This window comes from Protopterus annectens, chromosome 8.part0, assembly GCF_019279795.1.
Source record: "Protopterus annectens isolate FY-2018-M chromosome 8.part0, PAN1.0, whole genome shotgun sequence".
Lineage (NCBI taxonomy): Eukaryota > Metazoa > Chordata > Ceratodontiformes > Protopteridae > Protopterus > Protopterus annectens.
The window spans coordinates 867,117,816-867,135,565 of NC_056741.1; the positions used below are offsets into that span (position 1 = coordinate 867,117,816).

Here is a 17,750-nt window from a genome sequence, read left to right on the forward strand (position 1 = left end):
TTCCTCTCAATTTTGTTCTCTGTTTTGCCGTTTGGCCTCTCTACTGCCCCAATGGTATTTGCAAAATGCCTAGCTCCTGTGATTGCCTTTTGCTGGCTCCAAAGCATTCAGATTTGTCCTTATCTAGATGACCTGTTGATTCACACATCTTCTCTCAGTTGTCTGTTACGGGATCTGGAGTTCACCATTTCTGTCTTTCAAAGTCTGGGGATCTTTGTCAGCTTTCAGAAGTCTGTCCTGACCCCCTCTCAGGATAATGTGTATCTGGCTACAGGATTTAGACAGTGCCAATGATGGCCTCTCATCCACCTCCAAAGGGTTTGGGCCCTAGAATTTAGGCCGTCTGTGTTTCAGTGCTCCCTCTTGCCAGAGTGCATATGCAGAAGCTTCAGTGGTACCTCATATCAGTTTGGCTTCAGCATTGACACCTTTTGTATTTCAGAGTGCCTTCCTTCCTTTGTCTCAGGCAGGAATTTGAGTGGTAGATTTCAGCAGTTTAACCTCAACTCAGGCCTGCTCTTTCAGCCTCTGGTTCCTTCTGAAGAACTGTTCAAAGATGCTTCAGACATGGGTTGGGGGGTTTCCTGTGGTCACCTAAAAGTTCAAGGTGTCTGCCCCATCAGAAGTCAGACCATATCAACATCAAAGAGATGAGAGCTCTGAGTCTGGCCATTCAGGTTTTTCACCCCATGTTCTGTCCAGGCCCCCTGAAGCTTTACACAGACAACAACACAGTGCTGTGTTATGTCAAAAAGCAGGGGTGTACAAAGTCTTACCTTCTTTGCAGGCTGGCTATTCAGACATGGGAGATGGCTGTCAGTTAGCAAACTCTTCAGGCAATTTATATTCCTTCAAAGAACAGTCTAGTGGCAGACTCCTTGAGCAGGTCTAAAACCCAGGCTGATTAATGGATGTTTCACAGAGATGTGTTTCTGGACATAGTCCACCTGTGGGGTGTTCCTCGGGTAGATCTTTTTGCCTCCCTTTTGAGCAGGCAGCTTTCTCTTTTCTGTTCCAGAGTGGAAGACGGACACCTTTTCTTTTCCTTGGAAGGAGATGTTTCACTATGCCTTCCCTCCTCTTCCTCTGCTTCCAGGAGTACTGCAGAAGAGTCAGCTGGACTCCCCAGAAATGTTGCTAGTGATTCCCTTTTGGCAAAGACAGCACCGGTTCCTCTTTTTAATGCATCTGGCCAGGAGCAATTACCACAAATGGAAGATTTTTCTGTCTGGTGTCCTGCTCATAGCCAGGACCTTTTCTCATTGGGGGGGGGGGGTCCCTCTGGTTCTCTTCTGTTTGTGTGAGGTGCTCCAGTATGGCTTGGCATGTTCTTGTTCAAAATCCCATTTGCCATCTATTTCTCATTTTGAGGTCAAACAGTTTCTTAAAGGCATCCTATATCTTGGGCCCCAAAGGAAGCCTATTCCTCCTCCTTGGGACTAATTTTGTTATGAGAAAATTGATCAAGGCTCCTTTTCAGCCTGCAGTTTCAGCTTCTCTGCAACCCTGTACTTGAAAGACTGTCTTATTGCTTGCTGTTCTGCTCGGAGGGTTTCTCAGCTTCAGGCCATTATGGCCATTCCTCCTTTTTCATTTTTTTCACCAGGCCTGCATGTCCCATCATACTAATCCTTCTTTTATGCCCAAGGTTGTTAATTAGTTGTCTTTGAATCAAGCAGTGCAACTTCCTTCCTTTTTTTATATTTCCCCGTTCTGCTAGTGAAAGGGTCCTGCATACCTAGGATTTGCACAAACAGCTTGGGTACCATTTTGAATAAAATACTCTGGTACTATTTTGGATAAAATGAAGGCCGTTCATAAGTCTGACTAGCTTTTTGTTTCTTTTCATTCCAGGACATTGGGTTTGGCTGTTTCTAAGCAAACCATCTCCCCTGAATATCTAAGGTCATTTCCTTTTGTTGTTCTTTTCATGGCAAGTGTCTGTCTATTTAGTTTGGAGCACATTCGTCTCGGGCTGTTGCCTTTTCTGGTGCTTTCTTCAAGGGTTTGGACACAATTCACATCCTTGAAGCTGCTACTTGGTCTTTGGTGCATATTGTTACTAAACATTGCAAATGGAATATTGTTTCTAAGGCCATTCTGCATGGATTTGTTGCGGGATCTTCCCAGCCTTCCGCCTCTCTCTCCTTTTCTTGAGCTTTTGTCCTCTCCCTAGGGTGAAGCATACTGCAAAACTGATATAGAAGGACATTGTACAGTTGTATAAAATCTTACCATAACAGTAGAAGTCCTTCTTTTCATTGTTGCAGTATTTGGACACTCCCTTCATCCTCCTCTTTTTTTTTGGGGGGGGGGGGTTGATTTTGTTACCCTTCTGGCCGAGGGTCCCCCTTTTTCCATTCACATTTCCTCCTCTATGATGTGCATAGCTGCATTTGTCCTGTGGAGACTGTTCTTACTGGGGCAATTCAATTCTGGGTAACTGTGTCCGTGCATCACCTTTATGCCCTACATCGTGTACAGTGAGCATAGTTGTGATGTACAGTGCATACAAGACCTAAAGGCTTTGGTATACTGGCTGGATGTTGGGCTGTCCTTTGAAGGAGATCCATAAGCTGAACAGTACTGCAGCAGTGAAGAGAAGGGACATCTACTGTTATGATAAGATTTTACAGAACTGTACTTTTTTCCTTCTTTCTTGCCATGTCAGTCCAATACACATAATCACACGACTTGAGCATTGTCAGTCCAGCAGCCAGTTTGAAAACCAGAAGATTCAGCTAAGTACCTCATTAGGAAACCTCTTTATCTGTAGCTGTACTTAGACATTTAATGTTCAAAAAGGTTAATAATTCTCTTATGGGCAATAGATCCCTCACAAAGACTTCTACTCTTATTGTTTGTTCTGTTTAAAGCCTGAGCATGATGGGCCACACTGCCCTTTTTTTTGCTAGATTTAATGGCAAAACCATTAAATTTAAAGCCAAATCCCTCAATCGGTTTTAGGCAGTATCCATCCTCTGCACACCATGACGTCCACTGGTTCCCAGGCTATCATCTTGAAAAGGCATAAGGAATAATGCTTGAAGATTCACAATGTGTATCAAGCTGAAGACTATTCCTTGTTCAACTCCCCACCCCTGCTCAAAATCACTGACACAGGTGAAGCACCTTTACAGCCCCTGGTCCTACTCCTCTTTGGCCTATGTTCAGTGGTTCTTCCCGTCCAGTGACTGCCATGACTTCAGCCCAGCCCTTATCAGCCGACACTAGACTGACATCATTTGGGTCCGAAGCTGCTAAGCAGCTGCATGCTTAGCTATGCCATTGTTTTGGTGACTGAAGAGGGTGGCATTCCCTTGGAAGTAGTTCAAGAGGAAATACACAGGAAGCACATTGAGGTCACCGGCCTGAGGCCTTTTCGTTCATCCCAACCCCAATACACTCAAATCTAAAAGGCAGGTAGATTTCCCCCAGCTGATCTTATCCAGATCCCCTACCATCTATGCATGGGTCTGTCCACAGAATGTAGTCAGGCTAGTGCTAGACTTTATGGATTTCCTGAAGTCTAGGCAACCCACCCTGGAAAAGGAACATGTGCCAAGAACCTCCCTTGGGAAACTATCTCAACAAGCCGTGGCCCTTTACCCCAAAGCAGGAAGAAACACAAAGCCTCCTACGGGGGAAAGGCCTAGGCATCAAAGAAAGTGGTAAACCGACCAGTGCTATAGACCTGAGGGTCTAAGGACCCTGCCTCTGGCTTGGGAACAGCTGTGCACCTCCACCCCCCCAATCCCATCCCATCACCTAACACACACACACACACACACACACCTTTATGGAAGGATGGCTTCCCTCCTTCAACAGTCATTGGGAACAAGTCACTCAGAACAAGTGGGTGCTACATATTAACAGAAAGGGTTACTCTCTAAAGTTTTGAAGACCCTGATCTTCCTAGCCTTCCCCCCTCCTCCAAAATCACAAAGAAACCTGATTCTACTCATCCAAGATGTTGTTACAACAGGGTTCTGTTCAGCCAATTCCTCCAGAAGAGGCAGGCATAGGATTCTATTCACGTCTTTTCTTAGTTCCCAGAAAAGAAAGAACTTGGAGACCCATGCTGGACCTTTCAAGACTCATCAGTTTCAACATATTAACCATATAAAAATTCTTTCCTGTCATTTTTCCAGGTGTTTGGATGATGACTCTTTATTCTTAAGGACATCCACCTTCATATTCCTGTCCCTCAGAAGCAGTGTAAGTTCCTACCTTATCAGGCAGGGTGATCTCATTATCAGTTTTCTGTCTGAAAATCCTTTCAACATAGCAAATCAAAACCAAGAAAATCTAAAGGTGTTACTGCACAATGTTAAGTGTCTAAACAAGGTCAGGCCCTCACAAATGGAAACTAGATCAGGTAGTCTTCTAAGATTTGCACTGTCTGTGGGGAGTTTCTCAAGTATCCTCTTTGCTTTCTCTGGGCAGTCAGCTGGCAAGATTCTGCTCCAGGACTCCATGCAATAAGGCCTGGAAGACATATGCCTTTTCTTTTCCTTGAACAGTAATGCTCCCATATGTTTTTCCACCCTTTCCACTGATTTCTAAGGAACTTCTGAAGATTCATAAGGAATTTTTCAAGATTATTGTTGTGACTCCTTTCAGGCACAGGCAACCATAGTTGTTCCTTCTTTTGGAAATGTCCAGGGGCAGTTGCCACAAACTTCCTCACAGAGTGGATCTACTCACTCAAGATCAGGGGTGTTTGATACACCCCCGACCCAAGTTGCACAAAGTGCAGCTGTGTGAGTAAACTTACCATAACAGTAGATGTTTGACTGATCACTGCTGCAGCAGCCGCTCTCTTCCTGTATCCCCCTTGTTTTTTGGTCTGTTGTTTGTCAGTGTGTGGACATTTACTTTTGGTTGTTCCTAACATTGTCCTTTTGTGGCTCAGCCTATCTCTTTTGGGATAAAGCTCTGAAGGGCTTGGCATGCAAGCCTATCTTTTTAGTCAGCTCAGCTTAAGCTGACTTGGGCACTTGAAAGATGCCCTGAAGTTTGGAAGCTGGCCATCTGTTATATCCTATGCAGGATATAACCGGTATAGCTAAGGCTAACTACAGCAGTAATCATTTGAACATCTACTTTTATGATGAGTTTAATTATACAACTGTACTTTTTGCAACTTTTAAACATGGGTATGGCATCTAGGTCCAAGGAGGTCATTGTTCCACTGCATTTGGCACTCATCAGACCTATTATTGGGTACAGTGCCTCCCTAACCAGGCACATCCAACAATTGGAAAGTCCATAGTTGTTCCTCACTAAAAGAATACAGGGTGTGAATAACATGTCCTGTGCAGACCACTTCAAAGCCCTATCCCTGTATTCTGTCTATTACAGACTGTTGAGGGGATATCTATGCCTGACATACAAGACCCCACTCTGATAGATATCCTTCATATCAACAAAGCAAACCGCCCCAGCATTACTCGTTCTGAAGTCATAAAATGTGCCTGTGATATAAATAAGACATGCTGGAGATCCAGGTATTTATCCCAGAGACTACCCCTTCTCTGGAACAGGCACCCCATCCATGTGAAGCAAGAGTTCTTCCCTAGCCCATTTTAAGTGTAACTTGGACAACTGGATGGGAACCAGAAATTCATCCCTGGTTTGGCACCTTTGTCCCTAGTGGACACAGACAGCCTATAAATGGTTCCTGTCCCAGGCCTCTGCTTATAAACGTTTCACCCCCCAAGCCCCTGTTTTAAACTACTGTGGCACCAGAACTTGTCAAAGATGTGGGATAAATAGCTAAGCTTAAAAAGGTTCCATTAGTCATTAGCTTAGTACACACCTATGAGCTTATGAACCTTGTTTTATCTGCTGCCCTCAGAGTATTGCCAAATGTCTGTGACCATTTACTGCATTTTATGGGTCCAAGGGAGTCCACATTTACACATATTTAGATAATTGCTTGATTCAGGCATCACCAGCAGAACTTCTGACAGTCATGCAAATCATCATAGATTGCTTTCAGAAGGTGAGCCTCACCCTAAGTGTCCAGAAGTCAAAACTGACACCCAACACCAATACCTTCTTGGGAGCAGGCCTTGATGCTGTCCAGTTATAAGCCCTATTTACCAGAGAACAAAGTTATGTTCCTCTCAGAATACTTCCTGCTTCTGCACAGCCAGCAGACCATTACAGCAGTGACTTCATGTATCCTGATGGTTCTACTGATTTAATTGCATATGAAGAAACTGCAGTGCTTTCTTAAAAAAAAATGCTGTTCCAGCACCAGTACTACCTGCAAACAGCAACACCTTTTCTGCCGTACCTGAAAAAAAAGACTCTCTGGTGGGAGGCGAATATCAAAGCCAGCTTAGGTGCTCTCTTCTAATTCCCAGGACAAGTCCAAGCTCTAACCGTATACAGCTGAACCCTGGCTTGGGGAACAAACCGGGAGAATTCAGAATCTAAGGGACATCGACAGGCGCCGGCCCAGCACATCAGGTTAAAGGAACAGATGGCAGTCTTAATGGCCTTGATACATTACATGGAAGATGTAGTAAATATTCTAACAGACAGTACTACTGTGATGTGGTATAGAAACAAGAAGTGGGGCACTCATTGTTACCAACTATGGATGTGTGTGGATGTTATCACAAACTGACTTTGGCATAGACTAGGGGACTCTGCTGTCCTTGCAACAGACTACTGTATCATCTTGCTTACATTGTACAGGTGGTATAACTGCTTGTATGCGCTTATTATTAAAATTTGAAATTGAAGAGCAATTGGATATTTTATTTTAAGCACTTAAAAAATGAAGCTAATCATTTCAAGTAAACATTTTGGTGACTGCAATATGTAGGTAGTCTGTTGTAGTGGCACCAGTAGGAAGCCACATTTTTTTTGCATTTACTATAATGTCCTTTCATTCTCGGTGTTTGCTGAAGTCAGGTTATAGGTTGTCAGAGTAAAACAGACTGGCATTTGATCCTTACTGTCTCGCAGAATGTTTAATCAGCATAAAGTCCACAGAGTTGTGTCTCATTTTAATTGTGTTTTTTACTGTTAACATGATACTAGCTATCTATAATGTTGAAATATATTGCTACGTGATGTGCTGCTTAGCATTTTCACTTTTATTATTATTTCTTGCTGGCAAAGATGTGTTCTTTCTGTTTGTTTTATATTTGTTTTTTTTTTTTTTTTTTTTAACAGGTTTTATTTGAAGTACAGAACACTGCCCACAGACTAAAATACGGAGAACACATGGCTGGTTTTAACTGAAGTTTACAAAGTGTACTCAACACAAGCACAAAAACATGTTTTCTAGATGGTATCCCTTTACCTATCTGTACATCCGTTACATAGAACTTCCTTCTGATTACAGAGGGATATAACGTCTTTCATATGTGGTGACTTTACTTCCGTATTAATGCATCCTTGACTTATATGGGGAGCCATTAAGGATGCCAGGAAGAAAAACCGAAGGAAGGTAGAAGACAGCTGTACCTTAAGTCTTCATAATGAAAGGGCACTACAGATTTGGGCTTCTGGCCCAGCAGGAAGTCAGATTAATGCATCTATTTTTCACCACATCACAGTTTTTCAGATGTTTTTAATGATTTATATTTGTTGCACATAAAGGTTTTGTATAATGCACACTGATAATCAGCTGGATAACCAGGCCACTTCTCAGGTGCTTTGCTTACAGGAGTTTGTGTATGCATGTAGTTTCCTACTTTGCACATGCTTTCTTATAATGTAGCCTGATGTTGTTCCCCCTTGTTTCTTTTGCTTCAGCGCTTTTTGCAGTCTGGTTTTGTGTGCGTCAGTTCACAAAAAAATGTATAATGTGCCTAACAGATACCACAGCATTTAATCTGTTCCTCAAGTCCTGTCATTGAGTTTTGTTTTAACTTACTTTGCCTAGTCAAGTATGTCATCCAGAAGGAAGTGAGTTTAACTGTTTGGCGGTTTCTGTTTTTATGAGCAGACCTGACCTTCATCTGATTTTGTGGATCTACAAAAGAGTATTTCTGTACCACCAGCACCTCTCTTTTTTAATCAGACAAACAGACAATCTGTATGAGCCAGCACAGTTTCTCATCCCTGCCAGGAAACCAAAATCTTTGTTTCCCAGTGATGTCTGAGCCTCAATTTTCACCAGCATTAAGGACTTTGTGGTACTGGGAGTATTATCTATCTATCTATATATATATATATATATATATATATATATATATATATGATATTTTACCAGTAAGAAGTTTGTCAGGACAGTTTTAACTATTAAAGTCTGTCTATGCAGTACTTTTGAGATCTGCTCTGACTTCTGTAGGTTTTCTTCAATCACAGAGCAGAAAGCTCAGCTTTTACAGAACTGGAGTGTCTTTGAAACAACGTTGTGCCTTCAGCTGTACTAGTATTTGCTGTCACTGGCATTGAGGATTTCAAAATAATAAAATTTTCTTTACCTGAACAAAATGCGTTGTGCAATTTGAAATGTTAAAACATTTTTTCTCAAATACTTTGTGCTTGTTTTACAGAGATTTAATGTAATTTTAAAAATATGCAGTTTTTTTTACCCCCACCCCCAAAAAGAAACAAAAATGTATAGTCGCTGCCCTATGCTCTGTTCTCCCCCTGGAAAAAGGGTAAAGAAGGCTTGGAAGTCTGTGGGAAGAGGATGTGTGCAGAACCAGTAGCATCTGTCACTCTTTGGTTCCGTACAATGTTATATATAAAAAGCATGGCAGTGGAGTACACACTGTTCTGCTTGAGCCTGACCCCCCAACTTAATTTGACAAAGATTTTGGATCAGTACACTTGCGTTACCATTATGATACAACGCCAATGTGTTTTGGTGGTACTGGAGATTATACTGCTAACATTCTTTTTTTAGTTTTAGCTGAGATTTTGTGTAGGTTTCATAAGTGGTAACTTAACATTCTGACATCTATGACCTCACTTCTTGTTTCAATAACTGTGAACACTTCCAGTTCTCCTGAAAGGACAACACCTGTGTAGGGACTGGGAGTTTTCCTGTACTTTTTTGTTGTGGTATGCACATTTGCAAGCAGAAATAAATTAATTTGCCAGGTAAAAATTTGTGTGAGACTCTTGCCAGATTCATTAAAATGCTGTGCCGCATTTTTAATTTTGGCCTTATTACACAATTGTAGGTTGTCTAAACATATCTCACTGTTACATGATCGCAACTGCAAGGTTAGGAATTGCTGCTTTTAAGAGAGAACACATATTTTGCTTGTCTACATTCTCTAATTGTAGCAGATTCAATAGTCATGGAAACTGTATTTTAAAGTGGAAATGTATTACTACTTAAAATCTCATATGGAAAATTTTGCTATTAGTTCACCTGAGATCTACCATCAGAGCATCTCATTCTCCAATAACTTGAGTGTTTATTAATGTTGGCTGCCAGAAAACTTTTTTTTTTTTCTGCTACAGCATAGGTTTTTCATCTCTGAGATGAGTTGTGCCATGGATATCCAAGTACAGTAAACTCCCTCTTATCAGGCCTCCTCTTTAACCGGCCATCATATTTCTGCCATAGCCCTAGCAAAAGATAACAGAGAAGAACAACACATCTGCCTCCTCTGGGCTAAATAATGATAGACATTTTGAGTTTTAGACTTCATATTCAGTAGAAAAATGCATACTAACAAATCCTGTTATTCTAGCTGATTTATAACCTATAAGTGCTATAGTCTCACTAAGTCTACACCACCAAAATCCACACATAGTAACACAAAAACATTCGCGGAGGCTCTCAATAATAATCTGTCTAAGCAACAGCGACCTCCAAAGCGGAAACGCAAGCAACCTCCATCCCCCAACACAACCCAAATGACACATGGCCCACAGACTCAGTTTGCCACTCAACCACAGCCATTAAGGCCAAACAATGTACCTAACACACTAGTTGTAGGTGACTCTATAGTCAGGCACACTGATGTCCCCCCTCACCAGGCTAAACAAGGAGAAGGTTACTGTCAGCTGCCTGTCTGGTGCTGGTATCCACCACATAACCCACGCACTCAGGTCACTCCACAACAAATACAAATATGACTGTCATTGTCCATGTTGGTGTGAATGACCTGAGACGTGCCTCCCTGGACTACATGAAAAGAGACATGGAAGAGCTCTCCGATCTTGTAGCCCAGGCAGGTATGACCCTAGCCCTGAGTAGCATTTTGCCATCGCCCAGAATGATACTGCAGTACAAGGACTAAGTGATTGACTTCAGCAGTTGGCTAAGCTTCTGGTGTCATTCTGAGGGGATCCAGTATCTGTCTGCTTGGGATGACATGGTCGGCAGACCACGATGTTTTGCCACAGATGGCCTGCCCCTGTCACCTCTGGGATTCCGGATACTGGCTAAGGCTCTTGCCGCCCCTATAGTGCCTTTTTTAGGCAAAGTTCAAATGACAAATTCACCACCGTAACAGGAACAGGCAAGCAAAAATTAAGGGTAATGCCACTCAATGCCAGAAGTCAAAATCTCAAAATGCACTCCTTAAAATGGAGAACATCGATATCTGTGCTGTGACTGAGACCTGGTTCAAGGCTGCAGAGAGCACCCCTGCAGTACCAGGCTATAACTCATACCACACTTTTCGGCCATGTAACCTGGACCGAAACACCAAAGGCGGAGGAGTGTCCATATTCATTAAGGATAGCCACACCTTCAGGCTAGTTGCTCAGTGTAATGCATCCGAGGTTATCCAAGTGCAACTAACTCTGGGCAAAACTGCATTCCAAATTGTAGCTTGCTACAGATCCCCCACCATGCCCCAGGATTCCCACTCCTCTTTTCTTGATGTACTGGAAAATATTAGGGTTCAACCAAACACAAGCCAGTGCATTTCTTTGTGCCAGTCCCAAGCCCGGATAAATGGGGAGGGTTGCGTCAGAAAGGGCATCCAGCGTAAAATTTTGCCAAATCATACATGCAGACAACAGTACAGAAATACATACTAGACTGGTCGAGGCCCGGGTTAACAACGACCGCCACCAGTACTGTTGGCCAACAGGGTGCTGTTGGAAATTGGGCTATTGTTGGCCAAAGGAGGAGAAGAGGGGGAAGGCATGCCTGAAGGCAGGTAAAGGCTAGAACTGTGATAGTGAGGGTCGGAACTTTGAATGTTGGCAGTATGACTGGTATAGGGAGAGAGCTAGCTGATATGATGGACCGAAGGAAGGTTGGTATATTGTGTGTGCAAGAGACCAGATGGAAGGGGAGCAAGGCTAGGTGTATCGGAGGCGGTTTAAAATTGTTTTATCATGGTGTGGATGGAAGGAGAAATGGCGCAGGCATTATCTTGAAGGAACAGTATGCTAAGAGTGTTTTGGAGGTGAAAAGAGTGTCGGATAGAGTGATGTTTATTAATCTAGAAATTGATGGTGTAATGATGAATGTTGTTAGTGCGTATGCTCCACAAGTTGGGTGTGCGATGGATGAGAAAGAAAAATGTTGGAGTGAGTTGGGTGAAGTGGTAATGACTGTACGCAAGGGTGAGAGACTGGTGATTGGAGCAGATTTTCAATGGGTATGTTGGTGAAGGGAACAGAGGGGATGAGGAAGTGATGGGTATGTATGGTGTTAAGCAAAGGAATGCAGAAGGTCAGATAGTGGTGGATTTTGCGAAAAGGATGGACATGGCTGTGATGAATATGTATTTTAACAAGAGGGAGGAGCATAGGGTGTCATACAAGAGTGGAGGAAGATGCACACAGGTGGATTATATCTTATGTAGAAGGGCCAGTCTGAAGGAGATTGGAGACTGTAAAGTGGTAACAGGGGAAAGTGTAGTTAGGCAGCATAGGATGGTGGTTTGTAGGATGACATTGGTGATCAAGAGGAGGAGGATGAGTGTGAGGGCAGCACCAAGGATCAAATGGTGGAAATTGAAAAAGGGTAATTGTGAGGTGATGTTCAGGGAAGAGTTAAGACAGGCACTGGGTGGCAGTGAAGAGTTACCAAATAGCTGGGTAACTACAGCAGAGCTAGTAAGAGAGATGGCTAGAAAGGTGCTTGGTGTGACATATGGAAAGAGGAGGGAGGACAAGGAGACCTGGTGGTGGAATGAAGAAGTACAGGAGAGTATACAGAGAAAGAGGTTGGCGAAGAAGTGGGATTGTCAAAGAGATGAAGAAAGTAGACAAGAGTATAAGGAGATGAGGTGCATGGCAAAGAGAGAGGTGGCGAAGGCTAAGGATAAGGCGTATGAAGAGTTGTATAAAAGGTTGGACACTTAGGAGGGAGAAAAGGACCTGTACCAATTGGCTAGACAGAGGGACCAAGCTAGTAAAGATGTGCAGCAGGTAAGGGTGATAATGAGGGAAACGTATTCACAAGCGAGGAGAGTGTGTTGAGCAGATGGAAAGAGTACTTTGAGGGGTTGATGAATGAAGAGAATGAGAGGGAGAGAAGGTTGGATGATGTGTGGATAGTGAATCATTGACGTGCAGTGGATTAGCAAGGAGGAAGTAAGGATAGCTATGAAGAGGATGAAGAACGGAAAGGCTGTTGGTCCAGATGACATACCTGTGGAAGCATGGAGGTGTTTAGGTGAAATGTCTGTGGAGTTTCTAACTAGATTGTTTAATGAAATCTTGGAAAGTGAGAGGATGCCTGAGGAAGAGAGAAAATGTTTTGGTACCGATTTTTAAGAATAAGGGTGATGTGCAGAGCTGTAGTAACTACAGAGGGATTAAACTGATCAGTCACAGCATGAAGTTATGGGAAAGAGTAGTGGAAGCTAGGTTAAGAGGGGAGGTGGTGATTAGTGATCAGCAGTATGGTTTCATGCCAGGAAAGAGCCCTACAGATGCGATGTTTGCTCTGAGAGTGTTGATGGAGAAGTACAGAGAAGGTCAGAAGGAGTTGCATTGTGTCCTTATGGATTTAGAGAAAGCATATGACAGGGTGCCTAGGGAGGAGTTGTGATATTGTATGAGGAAGTCAGGAGTGTCAGAGAAGTATGCAAGAGTGGTACAGGATATGTACGAGGGTAGTAGTGTGACAGTGGTGAGGTCTGCAGTGGGAGTGACGGATGCGTTTAAGGTGGAGGTGGGATTACATCAAGGATCAGCTCTGAGCCCTTTCTAATTTGCAATGGTGATGGACAGGTTGACAGACGAGATCAGACAGGAGTCCCCGTGGACTATGATGTTTGCAGATGACATTGTGATCTGTAGTGAGAGTATGGAACAGGTGGAGGAGACCCTGGAGAGGTGGAGATATGCTCTAGAGAGAAGAGGAATGAAGGTCAGCAGGGCTAAGACAGAATATATGTGTGTGAGTGAGAGGGAAGATAGAGGAATGGTGAGGATGCAGGGAGTAGAGGTGGGGAAGGTGGATGAGTTTAAGTACTTGGGATTAACAGTTCAGAGTAATGGTGAGTGTGGAAGAGAGGTGAAGAAGAGATTACAGGCAGGATGGAGTGGGTGGAGAAGAGTGTCAGGAGTGATTTGTGACAGACAAGTACCAGTAAGAGTGAAACAGAAGGTCTACAAGAGGGTAGTGAGACCAGGTATGTTATATGGGTTGAAGACAGTGGCATTGACAAAAAGGCAGAAGTCAGAGCTTGACATGACAGAGTTGAAGATGTTAAGATTTGCAGTAGGTGTGACGAGGATGGACAGGATTAGGAGTAAGTATATTAGGGGGTCAGCCCAGGTTGGAAGGTTTGGAGACAAAGCCAGAGAGGCAAGATTACGTTGGTTTGGACATGTGCTGAGGAGGGATGCAGAGTATATTGGGAAAAAGATGCTAAGGATGAAGCTGCCAGGTAAAAGCTAAAGAGGGAGGCCTAAGATAAGGTTTATGGATGTGGTGAGAGAGGACATGCAGGTGGTTGGTGTGACAGAGCAGGATGCAGAGGACATGAAGAAATGGAAACAGTTGATTTGCTGTGGCAACCCCAAACAGGAGCAGCCAAAAGAAGAAGAAGAACCAAACACCCTAATAATGGGTGACTTCAACTACCCCACCATTAACTGGGAAAACTACTCGTGTACCAACTCCTTAGCTCAACGCTTCTTGGAATTCATAAACTCCAATGCCCTGGATCAACTTATCCACACCCCTATCAGGGGCAACAATATCCTAGACCTAGTCATTACCAACATGAGTGACCGGTGTTCCACACCCGAAGTCAACTCCTAGTTGGTCCGATCCGACCATAAGCTAATCACCCTTGATATCCACATCCCGCCCCCCCCCCCCCCATTAAGTTAACCACGGTAAAAAATTTCTCCAAAGCCAACTTCATGCTTCTTAAGACAGAAGTGGTGAACTTCATGACACCCATGCAGATGGACAATAGAGTTACAACTGCTGAATCCTACACAAATGCACTCTATAAGCACTTACACGAGTGCATGGATCGAGGTATCCCAAACAGAACCAAGACGCTATCCTCCAAAAAAAGGAAGCCCTTTGGTGGTCCCCTGCCGTAAACAAACTGTACAACAGAAGGAAAAAACTGTTGCAAAAGAGAGTAAAATTCCGTGAGTGGAGGAGCTCCCTGGTCAGCCTCAGTAAGAAGCTGAGATCCCTTATAAGATCCTCCAAAGCTAGCTACGAAAACAAAATCGCCACTAATTCTAAGTACAACCACAACACATTCTATAGCCATGTCAAGAATCTCGATAGCAACACTCAGATCTGGTTACAGCACAACGGCACAAAAATTACAGAACCACCTGATATTGCCAACATCCTGGCAGATAGGTTCAGTGCTAACTTTACCCCCCCCCCATCACCCCCTAAAGGGCCCATATCTATACAGGAAGAATGCAGAGTCCCTGTAATCACAACTACGCAGGTAAAAGCTGCACTCTCTAAAGCCAAAAACACAGCATCCATGGGACCGGACACCATCCCAGGCTGCATTTTACACGAATTTCAGAACAAACTGGCTCCCCACTTAAGCACCATGTTCAATAATAGCCTTGCATCAGGCTTTGTGCCCACTGAATGACGCACAGCAACAGTTATCCCACTCCACAAAGGGGGAGCCACCACTGATCCTGGGAACTATCGCCCTTTTAGCCTGACGAGCCTGGTCTGCAGGGCCATGGAATGTATCATCATGGAACTCATAAACAAAGACATTGGTAACTTCCAACCTCTGGATCCCACCCAGTTCGGGTTTGTGAAAGGCAGATCATGCCTCTTGAACCTGATCGACTTCTTTGAGGCAGTCACCAAAGCCGTAGATGAGGGTAAGGTGGTTCACACAGCCTAGCCTGACCTCACCAAGGCTTTCAACACCATCCCCTATTCTGGAATTATAGCTAAATGCACTAAACTAGGTATAAATCCCTATGTCACAAGATGGGTTGCCATCTGGCTCACTGACGGAACCCACACTGTAAAAGTTGCAGACTCCAAATCTGACCTCAAACCATTGACAAGTGGAGTACCACAGGGTTCAGTCCTGGGACCTCTCCTGTTAGCCTGTACTTCAGAGAAGTAGATACCAAACACAGAAGGCCTCTGGCTAACGAAGTTCGCAGATGACTGCAAGCTAGGAGCCATAGTCAAGTCCTTGGACATCCTACAGAAGGGCCTCGCTGAGACAGATGCCTGGTGTCAGAGCCATGGCCTCAACTCAATGCCAAAAAGTGCAGTGTCATCCCCTTTGGTAAAAAGTCTGTACCCATGAACTACCACATAGGCAGCAATCTACTTAACACCGAATGTGTGATGAGACCTTGGGACCCAGGTGCACAGTAGTCTCTCCTTTGATAGTCACATTGCCACAGAAGTCAGGAAGTCCTTCTACGTGGCACATCTCATCATAAAAGGGTTCTCATCCAGGAAAAGAGGTCATTGTTCCCCTCTGCTCGACACTCATTAGACCCATTATAGAGTACAACATCCCTTTTGGAATGTACCTCACAAGACATCTGCAGCAGCTGGAAAGGCCACAGAAGTACCTCACAAAGAGGATTACTGACCTCAAACAAGTGCCCTACACTGACCGTCTCAGAAAACTCCAGCTTTACTCCGTAGCATATCACCTACTCCAAGGTGATCTCTGCCTAACATATAAAGCTATGTCAAACCCAGAGCTGTTGGACATGCTGCACCTAAAGAAATCCCAATCCCTCCGAACTACACACTCTAGGGACCTAAACCTTGTCACCACAATAAACAGGACATGCTGGAGGGGGATAGATTCCTGTCCCAGAGACTTCCCATACTCTGGAACAGGCCATCTATGTCAAGCAAAGTTCTTGATGAGTGGATGGGAAATAGGAAATACACCCTGGGAATCACTTCTGTGTCTCTGCTCGACAATGGCACAGGAAAATAACTTTCTTGGGTGGCATAAGCCAGGGAACCTTGTTGGCTAGGCTTACGTAGGCCCTTGGGCTGATAGCCTAGTACCTACCTATGAACCTATGTTTGCATTTTCTGATTAACCAGCCATTTGTCTATCCAGCCCAGCAAGACCAGATAAGAGGGAGTCTACTGTAATGTAAATTCAGAACCTGGTAATACTCTGTTGTGCTGTACAGTCATATCTCTCTCTGACTTTGCACATGGGCTTAAATGTCTTGTTTTATCTCAGTATATTTTGTTTGGTGTTAGCCTTGGAAAGCTATAATGGAGTCTGTGTCTCTTGCTTGAGACATCTGTTGTATTAGAAATCATTTTTTTCTGCTACCGGGTTACCAGCAAGAAAAAATAATCACTACTTAATTTTTCCATTGTTGTGGAGCTGTAGGTAATGGACACAAGTAAATAAAATGTTATTTTCAGTACTCACTTATACCACCAGTCATGAAGCACTTTGCAAGTATTTGGTCTCAAGTGTACTTGTTAAATGTACTTGTCAGAAGTTGACAAGGACCACAATAACAGTCGTGCTTCTCTTGAGTCTTAAAAGCAGTATTTAGCATCTTCACACTTGGTGTCACAAAGCTAAACTATGTAGGCTTGCTTTACCATGACCTGGACAAAACACCATTACCTCCATGTTGTATGAAGTAATGTGAATTCTTTAATGATAGCATAACCAATGAGATTATATAGTTACTTCAGTCAGGAACAATTAATTTGCTACTTCATGTTTCAGATACAACACTAGTTTGTAATTTCCTATTCAGAAATCTTCACAGATTTGTAATTGTATTGATAGTCAGAACTGTGTACGTTTGTCATATTTTGTCATAGAATCTCTTATTACCTGTCTTATAGAGGTGACAAGTGTCAAAATGTGTTGTTAAAAACTATCTTTCTTTCTGGCCCTGTTTTATTTGTTTTTTATTCCACCAAACATAAGTATATGCCGTTTGTCTTTCATGTGAATTTTCTTCATCTGTAGCCCTTCCCTGGTCCCTTATTTTTGGATCTCAACATCTGAATCTCAAAATGCACGCACTCGAGGCCCTTCTCAGTATGGAGAACATCGATGTCTGTGCTGTGACTGAAACCTGGTTCAAGGCTCCTGAGAGCACCCCGGCACTATCCGGTTTTACCTCATATCATGCGTTCCGGCCCCAAAACCCGGACCACACCACAAAAGGAGGGGGTGTATCCATATTCATCAAGGATACCCACACCTCCAGGTTGGTGGCAATGCACGAAGCATCGGAAACCATCCAGGTGCAATTAACCATAGGCAAAACTGCTCTACAATTTGTAGCATGCTACAGGCCACCCTCTCAAACTCAGGAACCCCACACAGCCTTCCTGAAGACATTGGAGGGTATAAATGTATCTCCAAACACCA

General features: G+C 43.5%; 1 protein-coding gene across 5 annotated transcripts in view; it reads left to right on the forward strand.

Annotated features, from left to right (window-relative positions):
• The window catches only part of HDAC6 (histone deacetylase 6), a 1,533,697-nt gene extending 1,525,239 nt beyond the window's left edge, over positions 1-8,458 (forward strand). For all 5 annotated transcript variants that reach the window (XM_044080374.1, XM_044080376.1, XM_044080377.1 and 2 more), the window contains one exon: positions 7,195-8,458. In XM_044080374.1, the coding sequence (XP_043936309.1) occupies positions 7,195-7,263 (69 nt within the window). In that variant the 3' untranslated portion in view covers positions 7,264-8,458. The remainder of the gene's footprint in view (positions 1-7,194) is intronic.
• Positions 8,459-17,750: the final 9,292 nt, after the last annotated feature.